The 17,832-nt window shown below is 47.8% G+C and overlaps 1 protein-coding gene across 8 annotated transcripts in view; it reads left to right on the forward strand.

Moving 5' to 3' along the window:
- Positions 1-17,832, forward strand: part of eml6 (EMAP like 6) — an 844,856-nt gene that overhangs the window by 503,291 nt on the left and 323,733 nt on the right. For all 8 annotated transcript variants that reach the window (XM_085981352.1, XM_085981349.1, XM_085981353.1 and 5 more), the window contains one exon: positions 4,794-4,935. In XM_085981352.1, the coding sequence (XP_085837478.1) occupies positions 4,794-4,935 (142 nt within the window). The remainder of the gene's footprint in view (positions 1-4,793; positions 4,936-17,832) is intronic.

The raw sequence follows: 17,832 nt of genomic DNA on the forward strand, positions 1-17,832 counted from the left end.
CTAGTCCAGAACACCACTCTGGCCCCGATAAATGTTATACGGTACCAACCTCTTGTACTAGGTGATCTCCACCCTAGCCAGAAACAGGTCCAGCTCTTGCTTGAAGAAATTCAGCGAATCGGCGTTCATCGCACAAGTCGGCAGTCTGTTCCACAGGTCCACTATTTTCTGGGAAAAGGACCACCTCCTAACATCTAACCTAGTTCTACCTTTCTATAACTTGAGATTGTGGCACCCTAGTCTATACTTTTTTGGAAGTTTTCCTGCTAATACTTGTCTTCAATTATTTTTGGTTATTGCTTGCTTTCAAGTTGCACCTTATAAAGAGGTGATGAAGGATATTCCTTTGAAGATTCCAAATATGCTGCACACTTGAGATGAGGAAGAGGTGCTTGTGAGGACAACAAATGGAGATGCAAATGAACCACAAGGAATTTTTGACCTCATCCATTGCCACCACCACTTTGTGAGGACCTGTCTTCCCACCACTTCACAAGACAGGCTGCCATCTGCTGCATAATGACCTGAACACACTGGGGAATGTAGCAGGTCATGCAAGGTGCAGCACTAGGTGTATCTTAGAATGAAGTGGCAACATAGTGAAGCTACAACACATGGCGACCTTTATGCTAAACACATAGAGAAGCATTCTATAGACAGCGCTAATTGGTTCCAGAACCAAATGATCCAAGCAAAGCTATGTAGCCCTACCACATCCAGTCAAGAATGGTGGTTGGCAGTCAGGCAACTAAGAGGAGGAGAGGCCACATGAGCATTCCAATCGTGAACCATGACAGAGCCCAGCATGTGAGTGCATGAGACACGGCTAAAGCATCCACAAGTATCTTCAGCCAAAAATGTCAAGTGTCCGATCTTACTCTGTCTTCTCCAGAGGTTCCATCATAGGTGGAACTGTCCAACCAATTCGGTTCACTCCACATGATATTAAGAAGTGACTGAGTGCAGTGGAAATAGCACAGATGACTGTCCCTGACAACATTTTGGTTGTAGTGCTGTAAACCTGTGCACCAAAACTAGTCACCTCTTAGCCAAGCTGTTCCAGTGCAGCAATAACACTGGCATCTACCTAATAATGTGGGATCAAGAAGAAAACCTGCCTACAGAATCATGAAGGTGGTTATTGGATGCCAATAATCACAACCAGGACTTTGCTGCTGGAATTCCTCTGGGTAGTGTCCTATGCCCAACCATCTCCAGCTGCTTATTCAGTAACCTTTCCTCAATCATAAGCTCAGGAGTGAGGCTATTCACTGTGCCACAGTGTTCAGCTCCATTCACAACTCCACTGATAATGAAGTAGTAGCCTATGTCAGCCAACAGCAGGACCTGAACAACAGCCAGGCTTTGGCTGAGAAATGGCAGGTAACCTTTGCACAATATAGTGCTAGGTAGTGACTGTCTTCAACAAGAAATGCTCAACCACCTTCCTATGACCTCCAGTGCCGCCACCGTTGTCAAGTTCCCCACCATTCACATCTGGGGAGTCACCATTTACCAGATGCCGAACTTGACGAGCCATATCAACAGTGTGGCCATAAGAACAAAGCAGAGGCTGGGTACTTTGCGATGAGTGGCTCACTTCAGTGCCTCGCCAACATCTACAAAGCTCAAGTCAGGAGTGACAGAACACTTGCCATTTTGCTGGATGGATACAGCTGCAACAACACTCAAGAACCTTGACACTAGCACAAAGCAATCCACTTGATCAGAGCCCCTTCCACTAGAGTCAATATCCACCCCCTGCACCACTGGTTCAGTGTGACTATAGAATGCATTGCAGCAACTCACCAAGCTTACTTTGACAGCACCTCCAAGCTCTGCGACTTATACCACTGAGAAATGCAAGAGCAGCATCATTATGGAAACACTACCAAGTCACATATCATACTAGTGGGGACATATGTCACCATCCCTTCATCGTTACTGGGCTAAAATCCCATAATTCCCTACCTATTACCATTCTGAAAGCACCAGGACTTTAGTAGTTCAAGAAGAAGGTCCAGAATCTGGCCGTTAGAGCCAGTAAAGTTGCCGAGTTAACGGCTGCTGAAAATGGCTGCAATGCTAATGGAACAAAATTCATCTGGGGGGATGGAGATTGTTGGCGCAGCGCTTCCTGCCATGCAATGCCGTCCTGGTGGCGTTGCTGGAAGCATCTGACCCGAAGTTTGTGTGCAGGTGTGGAGTTGCAGCTTCCCACAGCCTCTAGAAGCAAGGCTGTGGAGCTCGCAAGGAATTGTGGACAATGAAGAGGTTTGAGAATTAAAGGGGTCATGCACACTGAAGCATTACAAATTAAAATGAAGTGAAACAATGCAGTTTTCAGCCCTTTCTGCCTTATAAAAAATATTTAACATTGAAAAGAAGTCCCAAATGTGAATATTCAGCTCTTAAAGCTGAATTCCGTTCCTAACCTCAAAAAATGAGAAAAATACCTCAGCACTAATACAAATGGCTCAGCAAGCCAGGGAAGGGGCACCCTGGGTTTCGTACGCAACACTCCAGCTTTGTGCAGGGGGTCAACACTGCAAGACAGGCCCTCTACCCACAGGGGCCAGGAGGCCATCCAGAAAGAACGATGTGGGAGTACATCACCGAGGCCGTCACTGCCAGCAGTGTCACCCCCACCACCTGACTCTAATGCCCAAAGAAGTTTCCTGACCTCAGACCACTGGTCCAAGTCAGTGAATGCATCTTCAAAAGCCGTCTCCTACCAACTGCACCACTAGCCTCACACACTGCTCAGTGCATGACCCCCACCCCCAATCACTCACATACCAACAATCTGCACCAATCACGAGGCACATCTCCCATTCCTAGCCTCACCTCACCCCCTTGGAGGAAATGGTGCAGGACATTCATGGCAGGGAAATGGCTGAGCCCTTGGCCAGCGGCAGAGCTGAAAGGATAAAAGATGCTGGTATCCTCATACGTTATCCTCCTTCTGGCATGCACTTCATGCTTTCCCGCCCTCTCATCACCACAACTCCACCCTTGTGCCTTCCTCATTCTATAAGAAATGTAGTCTGCCCAGCCAGTGGGTGGCCAGGAAGAGGGAGAAGAGAGTGAAGAAGAACAAGAAGATGATTGATTTGACACTCCCAACCACCAGCTCCTCAAGGTCAACCAGCAAGGACATTTGCAGTGTTCCCCACTGAAAGTCAGCAGCCTTCCACCAGCCATGCTGCAGCCACTGGGGTAGCACTGCGTGACATCAGTAGGATAGGCAAAAGCAGACACAAGACACTCACTAAGAGAATGAATACGGGTGATGAGTTGATTTTTTGATGTCCCATTGGACAGACGTATATAGGTGGATTGGAAAGTTTGCTTTGTGGTGGCTTTTATTTCAGCACTGTGGCCAAGAGGACGTTGTGATGGTCAGTATCAGATGGAAGGTAAAGTGTGGGAGTAACATTGAAAGGGGAATTGGGGTTGTGGTCACTGGACCGCAGGCCGATGATTCCATCCCGGATATCCCGGCCACAAAGGGGCTGTCTGGGGTGCATCCTTCTGTCTTGATTCCTCCTCTGCAGCTTCCTCCTCTTTTGCATCTTCCTCTTCCCTCTGCGGATGCTGTAAATGTGAAATGATAGCATAAAATGCTGGAAATACTCAGCTTGTCAGGTAGCATCTCAACCTGAGATGTGAACTCTGTTTTTCTCTCCACGGATGTTGCGTGACCTGCTGAGTATTTGCAGCATGTTCTGTCTTCTCAAAGGCCTTCATTTACCATCCGAGCCCTTGCAAGCAGCACTCCCTACACACTTACAAAACTTTTCACATTTACTGCAACAAGCCACCACTTCAATAAAATCAAAAAAATCCAGTCCAAAACCTTAAATCCAAACTTACCTGAACGGTGTGTGTGTCCCTTTAAGAGGTGTAGACATTGCCACTGTCAGCCTGCTTGAACATGACATACCTAGGACCCAGCGCTAGGGTCAAAGTTCGCGCTTGTGACGTAAAGTCGGCGTTGCACGCCGATGTACACCACAACTCTGCCATTTTGTTCGGGATGGCGCTGCTAGTTACCGGCAGCGCAAAGGTAAGGACAAAAGCAGTGGCTACCGCAGGAACCACCAGCAGCTGACGAAAGAGCGGCGGCTGCCGTTTTAGCGCCATTTAATGGTACTATGGAGTGGTGCTCAGGCCACAAATTTCTCACCCTGTCTTTTGCATCTATGGCTGGTGACCCCACTGAGCACTGCTTTTTCATGAATTATGCAGAGCTGTGATGTAATTTAGTCAAAAGACTAAACCAGATGATTCATTTGCATTATTGAATTTGTCTAAGTTGCACCAGTGTAGTTAATTACATTTTAATTTGATTTCATTTTTCTTGATGTTACACACATCAAATGTTAATATAAAAATTGGATACAAATATTTTTATATTAAAATTATGATATGGATGTTTGGACAGTTACACCAGGAATAACTTTAATATAACAGCCACCTAATTCGCCAGCTAATAATTTGGAGAACCATTTGAATCCATATAGTATGCAGCAGGCTGAGTGTTAGGAAAACAACAAGAACTTTGTTACTAAAACTCTCTAATATTATTGCAGTTAAAGAAGCATATGTCACTGTAACTATATTATGTACAAAGTTTGGCATACATAGATTGCAAAAAATCTATAATCAAAGGGCTAAATAAATCGATTGAAATACATTTTTAATTCCAGTTTTATTTCCTTTTCTTCATTCAGTATTATGACTATAAATGATGTGCAGTGAACAGTGTTTATTTTGTTTTATCCGCTTAGGGTCATATGGAAGGGGAGGTTTGGGGCCTTGCAGCCCATCCTATTCTTCCCATCTGTGCTACTGTAAGTGATGACAAAACATTACGAATTTGGGAACTCTCCTTCAACCATCGTATGCTAGCAGTACGTAAACTTAAAAAAGGTAAATTCTAACTTGTTTATTCAATTTAGCATAATAGGTCAAAAACTGTCACTCAACATATGGTCATATTTTGTGAAACCATTTTTAATAGTCAGTACCAGAATTGTTTAATATATTGTGTGAATTACTGTAAATAAACATTTTCACTCTAATATATATTTCATAGGAATTGATCGTGCAGAAGAGCCCATGTGTATGCAAATTAATATTTGCAAATTTTTGTTGTATCCAATTCATTTACAGGATTATTCTTTATTCAACCTTTTCATATGCTTGTTTGATTATGTGCAGCATTTTAATTTGCAAGACCTATTGCAATGTTGTCTGACCATTTGCATATAGCTGGGCTCCACTGTGCAATGATGTTATGACCAGACAACTTGCATTTAGGCAAGGATTGATTCTTTTTTAAGAGAACGATTGCTGGAAATATCTATCAGTGTTTATCAATATAATAGTAAAAATCTTACGTCTGTGTCCACATTTATAATGGAAACTGCCTATGCAAACTAGTCATGCTGTAATTGCACTCTCTCAGCAGCGATGGTACTGTAGCACCTCATTTTTGTGCCTCCTATGCTCCAACCGACTCTACTTCTCTGCTTCCCAAATTGCTGTAAGTTTTTCTATAAATAATATCTAAAATAAGGACACAATGTTTGACTTTAAAATGACAATTGAATTATATCTGCACACCCTGGTCCAATTCTCCTGTCCTGTAACCCAACCTGAAGGCTACACATGACCTTTACTCCGCATGTGCAATACGGGATCGACTAAAATTCGTTTATGGGATCTGGGCGTCGCTGGCAAGGCCAGCATTTATTGCCCATCCCTAGTTGCCCTTGAGAAGGTGGTGGTGAGCCGCCGTCTTGAACTGCTGCAGTCCGTGTGCTGAAGGTACTCCCACAGTGCTATTAGATAGGGAGTTCCAGGATTTTGACCCGGCGATGATGAAGGATCGGCGATATACTTCTAAGTCAGGGTGGTGTGTGACTTGGAGGGGAACTTGGAGGTGGTGGTGTTCCCATGTGCCTGCTGCCCTTGTCCTTCTAGGTGGAAGAGGTCGCGGGTTTGGGAGGTGCTGCCGAAGAAGCCTTGGCGAGTTGCTGTAGTGCATCTTGTAGATGGTACACACTGCAGCCACAGTACACTGGTGGTGGAGGGAGTGAATGTTTAAGGTGGTAGATGAGGTGCCAATCAAACGGGCTGCATTGTCCTGGATGTTGTCGAGCTTCTTGAGTGTTATTGCAGTGGCACTCATCCAGGCAAGTGGAGAGTATTCCATCACACTCCTGACTTGTGCCTTGTAGATGGTAGAAAGGCTTTGGGGAGACAGGAAATGAGACACTCGCTGCAGAATACCTAGCCTCTGACCTGCTCTTGTTGCCACGGTATTTAAGTGGCTGGTCCAGTTAAGTTTCTGGTCAATGGTGACCCCCAGGATGTTGATGGTGGGGGATTCGGCGATGGTAATGCCGTTGAACCTCAAGAGGAGGCGGTTAGATTCTCACTTGTTGGAGATAGTCATTGCCTGGCACTTCTGTGGCGCGAATGTTACCTGCCATTTATCAGCCCAAGCCTGAATGTCATCCAGGTCTTGTCGCATGCGGGCAAATAACTGCTTCATTATCTGAGGAGTTGTGAATGGCGCTGAACACTGTGCAGTCATCAGCGAACATCCCCATTTCTGACCTTATGTTGGAGAGAAGGTCATTGATGTAGCAGCTGAAGATGGTTGGGCTTGGGACACTACCCTGAGGAACTCCTGCAGCGATGTCCTGGGGCTGTGATGACTGACCTTCAATCACCACAACCATCTTCCTTTGTGCTAGGTATGACTCCAGCCAGTGGAGCGTTTTCCCCCCGATTCCCATTGACTTCAGTTTTATTGGGCTCCTTGATGCCACACTCAGTCAAATGGTGCCTTGATGTCAAGGGCAGTCACTCTCACCTCATCTCTGGAATTCAGCTCCTTTGTCCATGTTTGGACCAAGGCTGGAATGAGGTCGGGAGCCAAGTGGCCTTGGTGGAAGCCAAACTGGGCATCAGTGAGCAGGTTATTGGTGAGTAAGTGCCGCTTGATAGCACTGTCGATGACACCTTCCATCAATTTGCTGATGATTGAGAGTAGACTGAAGTGGCGGTAATTGGCTGGGTTGGATTTGTCCTTTTTGTGGACAGGACATACCTGGGCAGTTTTCCACTTTGTCGGATAGATGCCAGTGTTGTAGCTGCACTGGAACAGCTTGGCTAGAGGTGAGACTGTTAATAGATGAAAAGTTGTCCATATACGTACATTTTCTGCATGTGTTACTTCCCATAACAGTTTCTTGTTGAGCATATTTCTATCCTGGCATTTATTTGCCTTTGTTTGAATCCTCCCAGCTCTTGATTTGCTTCTACAACATTGGTGGCGCTGTGGAATTGTGCCCCACAACACCACTCACGTGAGGCTTACTTAAGTAAGATATTTTGCCTCTCCTAGTGCCCTCCAGAATCTTCTGTTTTTTATATTTAAAAAAAAAGATTTGATAACTTTTTTACACCTCTTTCTCTCTTTCAAATTAAAGAGCTGCCACGGCTCTTTGGAGCCCCATGCTGTGGTGGCTTGCTCCCCTGGCTGGATCCTTCTCACTGTTTTAGCACCTGTGGTCCTGGCCATACACTCATACTATGAACATTCCCACTCTTCAAAATCAAGAGTCAGCAGCCCTGGCTAGATCCTTTCTGCTCTGCAGTATAGCTTGCCTGCGGCCCTAGATGGATCTCTCCCACTCTGCATGACCAATGGTCTGTGATCTTGGCCAGATACTTCTTACTACCCAGGATCATCGATCAGTGGCTGGATCCCTCCAATGCCAAGAACCCAAAAGGACAGAAAAAGGTAAGAAAAAGAGAGAAAAGAGAAAGAGACAGGGAAAAGCCAGAACAGGACAACGAGAGAAAGAAGCATACAAGAATGGTGAAGGAGGTGAGACAAAAGGGAAGGAGGAATGACAGATGGAAGGAAGTGAAAGAGACAGACGGGGAGAAAAAGAGAAATGAAAAGTAAAAAAGGAGACCGAGGGAAGAAATTCAACTTCATTTTGGCCGTAAAATGAACAATAGGGGGTCAAATTTTGTGTCGCAGCCTCCTGCACCCAATCTTGCACTGCAAGTACGCTGGTCGCCGTATTGGAAGTGGATGCCTTTTAGGTGTTCAGGGTGCCTGCCTGAAACAGCCGTTTAGCATCTTGCATCTGAAAATCAGGGTCCAAACACCAGTTGTAGGACCTCAATGCAAAATTTGGATACAAATGGGCAGAGCGTACGCCTATGTTGTACCAGATCTTGAGCAGCCTAACCAACGGTCCTTAAGGAGACAGTTGGAGGCCGCTTAAAAAATGGGAAGACAACTTTGTAAATGTTAAATTTCTGTAGCGCCACACAAATACTGCAGGCTGCTGCCAGCCCAGAGTTAACTCCTCCGCTTCACATATCTGACTCTGGGATTCCCTCTCCCCCCAGTTCTGAGGCACCCTTGGACCTCCCTCAGTGCTCCACCATCCCCAGTGTTGCCACATACTGCCACATTCCAGAATATCATGTAATGAAAGCAAAATTTGACACATTCAATCGCTGCAAATCAGTGGCCCTCAATACATTCTATGTTACATTGCATTACATTGCACAGAGCAGGATTAAACAAAGTGGACTTGAACAGACTATTTTATTTGGGAAGAGTGGGGATTTCTGCTAAGTATTGGGTAAGTAGAAGCTGTAAAAAGTTAAATTTAGTTTAAGATTTTGATTTTAACCTAGAACTTTAAAAACTGTAGTTAACAGAAGCTGCCTGCCAGTGGCAGTTAACTGTCAGTCAGCTGTAAGTGTTTGTCTTGAATAGGTTCTAATCACCAGGAGCAGGGGAGCTGAGTAAACCCTTGTAAATTGGGTGAGGCTCCTCGTGTATAAAAATAAACATTTCTGCACTTGAAATTTCTGGACTTGAACACTGTTTTATTTGGGAATTTGGAAAGAGTGGGAATTCGGAGAAGAGGGGGAAGGAGTTGTTTCTTTTTGCCTACACTACTTGTAGTGCTTTGGGTTACAGGTAAATATTTAATTTCAGTACCCTTAACTTAATCTAGATCAAGTAAGTAGTCAAGCTACTACACCTAAATACAAATTTAATTACATTTAATTAAATAAAACAAGGTCATATAGGGATGGCAGTGCAGATGGTGTGCCGCAACTGCAGCATGTGGGAGTTTGTGGAGAGCATTGTGATCCCGGACAACCACATTTGCAGTAAGTGCCTGCATCTTGAGGAACTTCAGCTCAGAGTTTTTGAGCTGGAGTTTGAGCTGCAGACATTGCGGGGCATCAGGGATGGGGAGAGTTACCTGGACTCTTTGATCCAGGAGGCAATCACACCCCTTAGGTTAGGTAGTGATACAGATCTGGTTAGTGGTCAGGAACAGGAGGCTGTGGCTGCAACTCAGGCAGGTAAGGGGACCCCAGGTGCAGTGCTGGAGGAGCCTCAGCCTTTGCCCTTGTCCAACAGGTATGAGGTTCTTGCTGCCTGTGTGGATGAGGGAAAAGCCTGCAGGATACTTTGTTCCAGGAGGCAATCACACCCCTTAGGTTAAGTACTTCAAATCTGGTCAGGGACAGAAGGGTGTGACTGCAAGTGAGGCAGGTATGGGGATCCAGGAGTTAGCATTGGAGGATCCTCCGCCCTTGCACTTGCCCAACGGGTACGAGGTTCTTGCAGCCTGTGTGGATGAGAGCAGGGACTGCAGGGAGGATGAGCAAACTGACCACAGCACCGTGGTACAGGGGGCCATTCAAGTTGGGGGAGTAAAAAGGAATGTAGTAGTGGTAGGGGACAGTATAGTTAGGGGGTGATATACCTATCAATTTATCCAATGAAAAGCGACGAGTTAAGAAAGTAACTATAGGTTTTTATTGGCTAAATAACAGAGCCCACCCTCGTGGGTGATCGGATCCAACAAGGAGGAATACCAGCCAGTCGACCACCTTTATACCTGGGCAAGTAGGTGGAGCCATGGGCGGAGTCAGCAGTGGTCAGCCCAGGTATAACAGCGTGACAAGAGGCGACCTCGTGTAGTGATACAACAGTGTAAACAGTGATAACCATAGTGTAACGATATAACAGTGATAACCATAGTGTAACGATAGTGAACGATAAAAGTGGTTTACCACATTCACCCCTTGTTTAGATTTGAGTCTGGCGGGGTGTAGTGTACTACCAGTTCGGGTATGTCAGTCTGTCCGGAGGCCTCGTAAGTCTTTCTGATCGGCGCAGCAGCGGCGGCGGTGTTGCAGTCTCCGGTGTTAATGCTGGTGTCTGCGTGGTTGACGAAGGCTCGTGGGGTTCCGGCATGCCGTCTACCTGGGCTGGATTTGGGGGGGTGGTGGGGGGTAACGGTGGTGTCTCAGGGGTGCCCGAGGGTGCAAGGTCTCGTAAGGAGACTGTGTCCTCCCGCCCGTCTGGGTATGCCACGTAGGCGTACTGGGGGTTGGCGTGCAGGAGGACCACCCTCTCGACCAGGGGGTCCGTTTTATGGGCCCTCACATGCTTTCGCAGTAAGACGGGCCCCGGAGAAGTCAGCCAAGTTGGCAGCGTGGTTCCCGTAGTCGATTTCCTGGGGAAAACAAACATTCGTTCATGGGGGGTGGCGTTAATGGCAGTGCAAAGCAGTGACCGGATGGAATGCAGCGCTGCCGGGAGGACTTCCTGCCAGCGAGAGGTTGGGAGGCCCTTAGACTTTAAGGCTAAGAGAACGGCCTTCCAGACAGTCGCGTTCTCTCTTTCCACCTGGCCGTTCCCTCAGGGGTTGTAGCTGGTGGTCCTGCTTGCAGCGATACCTCTCGCTAATAGGAACTGGCGAAGTTCCTCGCTCATGAAGGAGGAGCCCCGGTCGCTATGTATATAGTTCGGGAACCCGAACAAGGCGAAGAGGTCGTTCAGGCATTTGATGACCGTGGTGCTGGTCATGTCTGGGCAGGGGAAGGCAAAGGGGAAACGGGAGTACTCATCAATGATGTTGAGGAAGTACACATTACGGTCAGAGGACGGGAGGGGCCCCTTAAAATCGATGCTCAAGCGCTCGAAGGGGCGGGTGGCCTTGATCAGGCTTGCTCTGTCCGGCCTAAAGAAATGCGGTTTGCATTCGGCACAGGTTTGGCAGTTCCTGGTCATGGTCCTGACCTCCTCGATGGAGTATGGCAGGTTGCGGGCCTTAATGAAGTGGTAAAGTCTGGTGACCCCGGGGTGGCAGAGGTCGTTGTGGAGTGTCTGCAGCCTATCAGTTTGCACGTTGGCGCATGTACTTCGTGATAGAGCATCTGGGGGTTCGTTCAGTTTACCAGGCCGGTACAAGATATCATAATCATAGGTGGAGAGCTCGATTCTCCACCTCAAGATCTTGTCGTTCTTGATTTTGCCCCTCAGCTTGTTATTAAACATAAAAGCGACCGAACGCTGGTCGGTGAGGAGGGTAAATCGTTTGCCTGCCAGGTAATGCCTCCAGCGTCGTACAGCCTCCACGATCGCCTGGGCCTCCTTCTCAACCGAAGAGTGTCAGATCTCAGGGCCCTGGAGGGCCCTTGAGAAGAAGGCCACCGGTCTCCCCTCCTGGTTGAGGGTTGTGGCTAGGGCAAAGTCGGATGCATCGCTCTCCACTTGGAAAGGGATAGACTCATCCACCGCGTGCATTGTGGCCTTAGCAATGTCTCCCTTAATGAGGGAGAAGGCTGCGCACGCTTCTGCCGTCAGGAGGAAGGAGGTGGACTTCATGAGGGGTCTGGCTTTGTCCGCATAATTTGGCACCCATTGGGCATAGTAGGCGAAGAGCCCCAGGGTTCTCTTCAGCGCCTTTGGACAGTGGGGGAGGGGAAGCTCCATGAGGGGGCGCATTCTTTCGGGGTCGGGGCCGATGACTCCGTTCTCTACTACGCAGCCGAGGATGGCAAGGCGCGAGGTGTTAAACACACATTTCTCCTTATTGTAGGTGAGGTTCAGCCGTTGGGCCGTACGGAGGAATCTTTCCAGATTAACATCGTGGTCCTGCCAGTCGCGGCCGCAGATGGTGACGTTATCTAGATAGGGGAACGTGGCGTGCAGCCCGTTCTGGTCAACCATCCGGTCCATCTCCCTTTGGAAGACCGAAACCCCGTTGGTGACGCCGAAGGGAACCCTAAGGAAGTGGTAGAGGCGGCCGTTCGCCTCGAAGGCTGTATACTGGCGGTCCTCAGGGCGGATAGGGAGTTGGTGATAGGCCGACTTAAGGTCGATGGTGGAGAATGCCCGGTACTGCACAATCTGATTGACCATATCAGATATGCGGGGAAGGGGGTATGCGTCCAGCTGGGTGTACCGGTTTATGGTTTGGCTGTAGTCGATGACTAGGCGGTTTTTATCGCCGGTCTTAACGACTACGACCTGGGCACGCCAGGGGCTGTTGCTCCTCTCGATGATGCCCTCCTTCAGGAGACGCTGCACCTCACAGCTAATAAAAGCTCTGTCCCCGGCGCTGTACCGCCTGCTCTTGGTGGCGACGGGTTTACAGTCGCGGGTGAGGTTAGCGAACAGGGAGGGGGGTGGGACCTTGAGGGTGGATAGGCCGCAGGTGGTATGCGGTGGGCGGTTTAAAGGCTGCTGGTTGTCGACTGTGAGTGGGGGGAGGGGTCCACCGTATGCCAAAGTGACACTTTGCAGGTGGGATTGGAAGTCCAGCCCTAGTAAGACGGCAGCGCAGAGCTGGGGCAGGACGAGGAGTTTAAAATTTTTATACTCCGTGCCCCTAACCGACAGGGTCACAATACAGTAGCCGCTGATGTCTGTAGAATGGGACCTCGATGCCATCGAGATCCGGTTGCGCGTTGGCCGGACAGTGAGGGAGTAGTGGCTCACCGTGTCTGGATGTATGAAACTCTCTGTGCTTCCGCTGTCGAACAGGCAGGTCGTGGCGTGGCCGTTTACTTTGATGTCCATCATGGACTTGGACAGGTGATGCGGGCGAGCTTGGTCCAGTGTGACGGAGGCTAGTGTATGGCTGAGCGAGCTGCTGTAGTCTGCGGGTGAGGCGGTGGTCGGGTCTGGCGACAAGGTGGCGGTCGACTGTGGTGGACAAAATGGCGGCGCCCACGAGGTTAAATAAGATGGCTGCCCCCACAACTCACATGAGGCATTGTTGGTGTCGGTTGCCTTGATCAAAGATGGCCGCCCCCACGACTCACACGAGGGGATACTGGCATCTGTGGCCTGGATGAAAGATGGCCGCCCCCACAATTCGCATGAGGCACTGCTGGCGTCTGTGGCTCTCCCCCTGCAGGCCTTAGCAAAGTGGCCTTTCTTCTGGCAATGGGAGCAAGTCGTGTTTCTCGCAGGGCAGCGCGTCCCCGGGTGTTTCGCCTGGCCACAGAAGAAGCAGCCGGCGGCCCGATCGCGGGGGTCCGATGTTGCAGCCGGTACCGGGGGTGGCGGTCCCGATCGGTTCTGGGACGCCGACGCTGAGGTAGGTCCCGGAGGCGGCGTTGCGAGGGGTATTGCGGCCGGGGTCGGGCCGGAGTCCCAGGGTCGCGCAGTACAGTACCTGGAATACGCCTCGAGGTCCCGATGGGCCACTTCCAGGGAGCGGGCGAGGGCTGCAGCTGTGTTCAGGTCGAGGCCCTTTGATTCGAGCAGTCTTTGCCGTGAGTAGTCGGACCGAAGGCCTTTCACGAAGGCATCGCGGATATTCTCTTCAGTATTTTCTGCAGCCGTTACCGCTTTAAAGTCACAGTCCCTGCCGAGTGTTTGTAGCGCCCGTAAAAATTCATCTACAGACTCTCCTGGCTGTTGCGGGCGGGATCTTAGGAGGTGTCTGGCATACATAGAATTTACCAGGCTCCGGTACTGCTGTTTCAGCAGGTTGATGGCGGCCTCGTATGTAGTAAGGTCCTGTATGAGTGCGAATACTTTAGGGCTCACTTGGGTGGTCAGCACTCTTAGTTTGGATCTCTGAGGCACGCCGGATTCTCCCAGGTAGGATTCGAAACAGCTCAGCCAGTGTTTGAAGTCGAGGGCTGAGTTTGCTGCCTGTGGGTTTAGATCCAGGTACGGCGGTCGGAGGGCTCGCAGCCAGGCCGGCTGCTGTGGCTGTTGTAGCTGGGCGTCTGACTGGTCTGACGGTTCGTTAGACATTTTTAAAATTTAGCCAATAAAATTGATATACCTATCAATTCATCCAATGAAAAGCGACGAGTTAAGAAAGTAACTATAGGTTTTTATTGGCTAAATAACAGAGCCCACCCTCGTGGGTGATCGGATCCAACAAGGAGGAATACCAGCCAGTCGACCACCTTTATACCTGGGCAAGTAGGTGGAGCCATGGGCGGAGTCAGCAGTGGTCAGCCCAGGTATAACAGCGTGACAAGAGGCGACCTCGTGTAGTGATACAACAGTGTAAACAGTGATAACCATAGTGTAACGATATAACAGTGATAACCATAGGGTAACGATAGTGAACGATAAAAGTGGTTTACCACAGGGGGATAGATACTACTCTCTGCAGCCAAGAGCGAGAGTCCCGAAGGCTGTGTTGCCTGCCCGGTGCCAGGGTTAAAGACATCTCCTCGGGGCTGGAGAGGAACTTGGAGTGGGAGGGGAAAGATCCAGTTGTTGTGGTCCACGTAGGTACCAATGACATAGGTAGGACTAACAAAGAGGTTCTGCTGAGGGAGTATGAGCAGCTAGGTGCCAAAATAAATAGCAGAACCACAAAGGTAATAATCTCTGGATTACTACCTGAGCCACGAGCAAATCGGCATAGGGTCAATAAGATCAGAGAGACGAATGCGTGGCTCAAAGATTGGTGTGGGAGTAATTGGTTTCAATTCATGGGGCACTGGCACCAGTACTGGGGAAAGAGGGAGCTGTTCCGTTGGGATGGGCTTCACTTGAACCATGCTGGGACCAGTGTCCTGGCGAATCGAATAACTAGGGCGGTAGATAGGGCTTTGAACTAAATAGTGCAGCGGGGGGGGGGGGGGTTCAGATGAAGGAATTTAGAAAGTCAAAGAGAAAGAAGAAGGCAATAATGCATGGTAGCGATAGGGGTAATGATAACCAGAGTGTGACAGGAGGAGACAGAGCGTACAAACATAAGCGTGCACCAGCAAATAGTTTCAGAGTAGGTAAAAATGGTATAAAGAAAAAATTTAAATCTCTTTATCTGAATGCACGCAGCATTCGTAACAAGATAGATGAGTTGACAGTACAAATAGAAATAAATGGGTATGATCTGATAGCCATTACAGAGATGTGGTTGCAACGTGACCAAGACTGGGAACTGAATATTATGGGGTATTTGACATTTCGGAAGGATAGGCAGAAAGGAAAAGGAGGTAGGGTAGCTATGTTAATAAAGGATGAGATCAGTGCAGTGGTGAGAAATGATATTGGCTCAGAAGATCAAGATGTAGAATCAGTTTGGGTGGAGATAAGCAATAGTAAGGGAAAGAAGTCACTGGTGGGAGTAGTCTATAGGTCCCCTAACAGTAGCTACACTGTAGGACAGAGTATAAATCAAGAAATAATAGGGGCTTGTCAGAAAGGTACTGCGATAATTATGGGCGATTTTAATTTTCACATAGATTAGACAAATCAAATTGACAAGGGTAGCCTTGAGGACGAGTTCATAGAATATATTCGGGATGGTTTCTTAAAACGTTGTGGAACCAACCAGGGAGACGGCTATTTTAGATCTGCTAATGTGTAATGAGACAGGATTAATTAATGATCTCATAGTAAAGGATCACAGAATCACAGAAACCCCACAGTGCAGATAGAGGCCATTTCGGCCCATCGAGCCTGCACCGACACATATCCCACCCGATCCCCGTAACCCCTACACCAACACATATCCCACCCTATCCCCGTAACCCCACGTATTTAATCGCCCTAACACTAAGGTTCAATTTATCATAGCCAATCAACCTAACCCGCACATCCTCCAGGGAAGAGTGATCATAGCATGATAGAATTTCAAATTCAGTTTGAGGGTGAGAAACTTGGGTCTGAAACTAGTGTCCTAAACTTAAATAAAGGCAATTACAAATGTATGAAAACAGAGTTGGCTAAAGTATACTGGGAAAATAGATTAAAGGGTAAGACGGTAGATAAGCAGTGGCAGACATTTAAGGAGATATTTCGTAACTCTCAGCAAAGGTTTATTCCAGTGAGAAAGAAAGATTCTACGAGAAGGATGCACCATCCGTGGCTAACTAAGGAAGTTAATGATGTTTTCAAATTGAAACAATGTTGCGAAGATTAGTGAAAGACCAGAGGATTGGGAAAATTTTAGAAACCAGCAAAAGATGACTAAAAAAATAATAGAGGGAGAATATAGATTATGAAAGTAAACTAGCAAAAAATCTAAAAACAGACAGTTAGAGCTTCTACAGGTATATAAAAATAAACATTGGTCCCTTAGAGGATGGGACTGGGGAATTAATAATGGGAAATAGGGAAATGGCAGAGACTTTGAACAAATATTTTGTATCGGTCTTCACGGTAGAAGACACTAAAAGCATCTCAATAATAATTAATAATCAAGGGGCTATAGGGAGGGAGGAACTTAAAACAATGACTATCACTAGAGAAAAAGTACTAGGCAAACTAATGGGATTAAAAGGCTGACAAGTCCCCTGGACCTGATGGCCTACATCCTAGGGTCTTAAAAGAAGTGGCTGCAGAGATAGTGGATGAGTTTGGTTGTAATCTACCAAAATTCCCTAGATTCTGGAGAGATCCCAGCGGATTGGAAAACCACAAATGTAACGCCTCTATTCAAGAAAGGATGGAGGCAAAAAGCAGGAAACTATAGGCCAGTTAGCCTAACATCTGTCATTGGGAAAATGCTGGAATCCATAATTAAGGAAGTAATAGCAGGACATTTAGAAAATCATAATACAATCAAGCAGAGTCAACATGGTTTTATGAAAGGGAAATCGTGTTTGACAAATTTGCTAGAGTTCTTTGAGGATGTAATGAGCAGGGTGGATAAAGGGGAACCAGTGGATGTAGCGTATTTGGATTTCCAGAAGGCATTCGATAAGGTGCCACATAAAAGGTTACTGCACAAGATAAGAGCTCACGGGGTTGGGGGTAATATATTAGCATGGATAGAGGATTGGCTAACTAACAGGAAACAAAAAGTCGGGATAAATGGGTCATTTTCCGGTTGGCAAACTGTAACTAGTGGGGTGCCACAGGGATCAGTGCTGGGGCCTCAACTATTTACAATCTCTATTAATGATTTGGATGAAGGGACTGTGTGTACTGTAGCCAAATTTGCTGGTGATACAAAGATAGGTGGGGAAGCAAGTTGTGAGGAGGACACAAAGGGCTGGATTTTGTCAGTGTGTGCGGGCTGGGTCGTGTCAGGTGGAAATCGTGTCAAGACCCCGACTCCTAATTGAAGTGTTGAAAAAATGGGATTTTCCCCTAATTGGGCAATTGATTTCCTGCGTGTGGGAACACCTGGCCCAATGAGTCTTTTCATACAGAAAGTCGCCTCCGATGATGTCATCAGTGCTGCTGGATTTAAGACCTGCAAGCAGCCTTGCTTCCTCTGGAGACTGCAAAGGCTCTGCAAATTGTATGAAGGTGTTGATTTCCCAACAATGTTCATGATCAAGCAGAAGTGTGCACCTCGGTTTGATGAGCCCTCCCTCCAAGCTCTGGTGCACGGAGCCAGATGTAATAAGGAGGTGCTGTTCCCTTCCTCAGGGAGAAAAAAGCCACCCCAGCAGACAAAAGCTGTGTGGCTGCAAGTGGCCCAGGAGGCCAACTCCATTTTGCTGAGCCACAGAACCTGGCTGCAATGCAGGAAGAGGTTTCATGAT

The sequence above is a fragment of the Somniosus microcephalus genome, chromosome 3 (genome assembly GCF_052327205.1).
Source record: "Somniosus microcephalus isolate GS21.2 chromosome 3, FLI_Smic_1.0, whole genome shotgun sequence".
Lineage (NCBI taxonomy): Eukaryota > Metazoa > Chordata > Chondrichthyes > Squaliformes > Somniosidae > Somniosus > Somniosus microcephalus.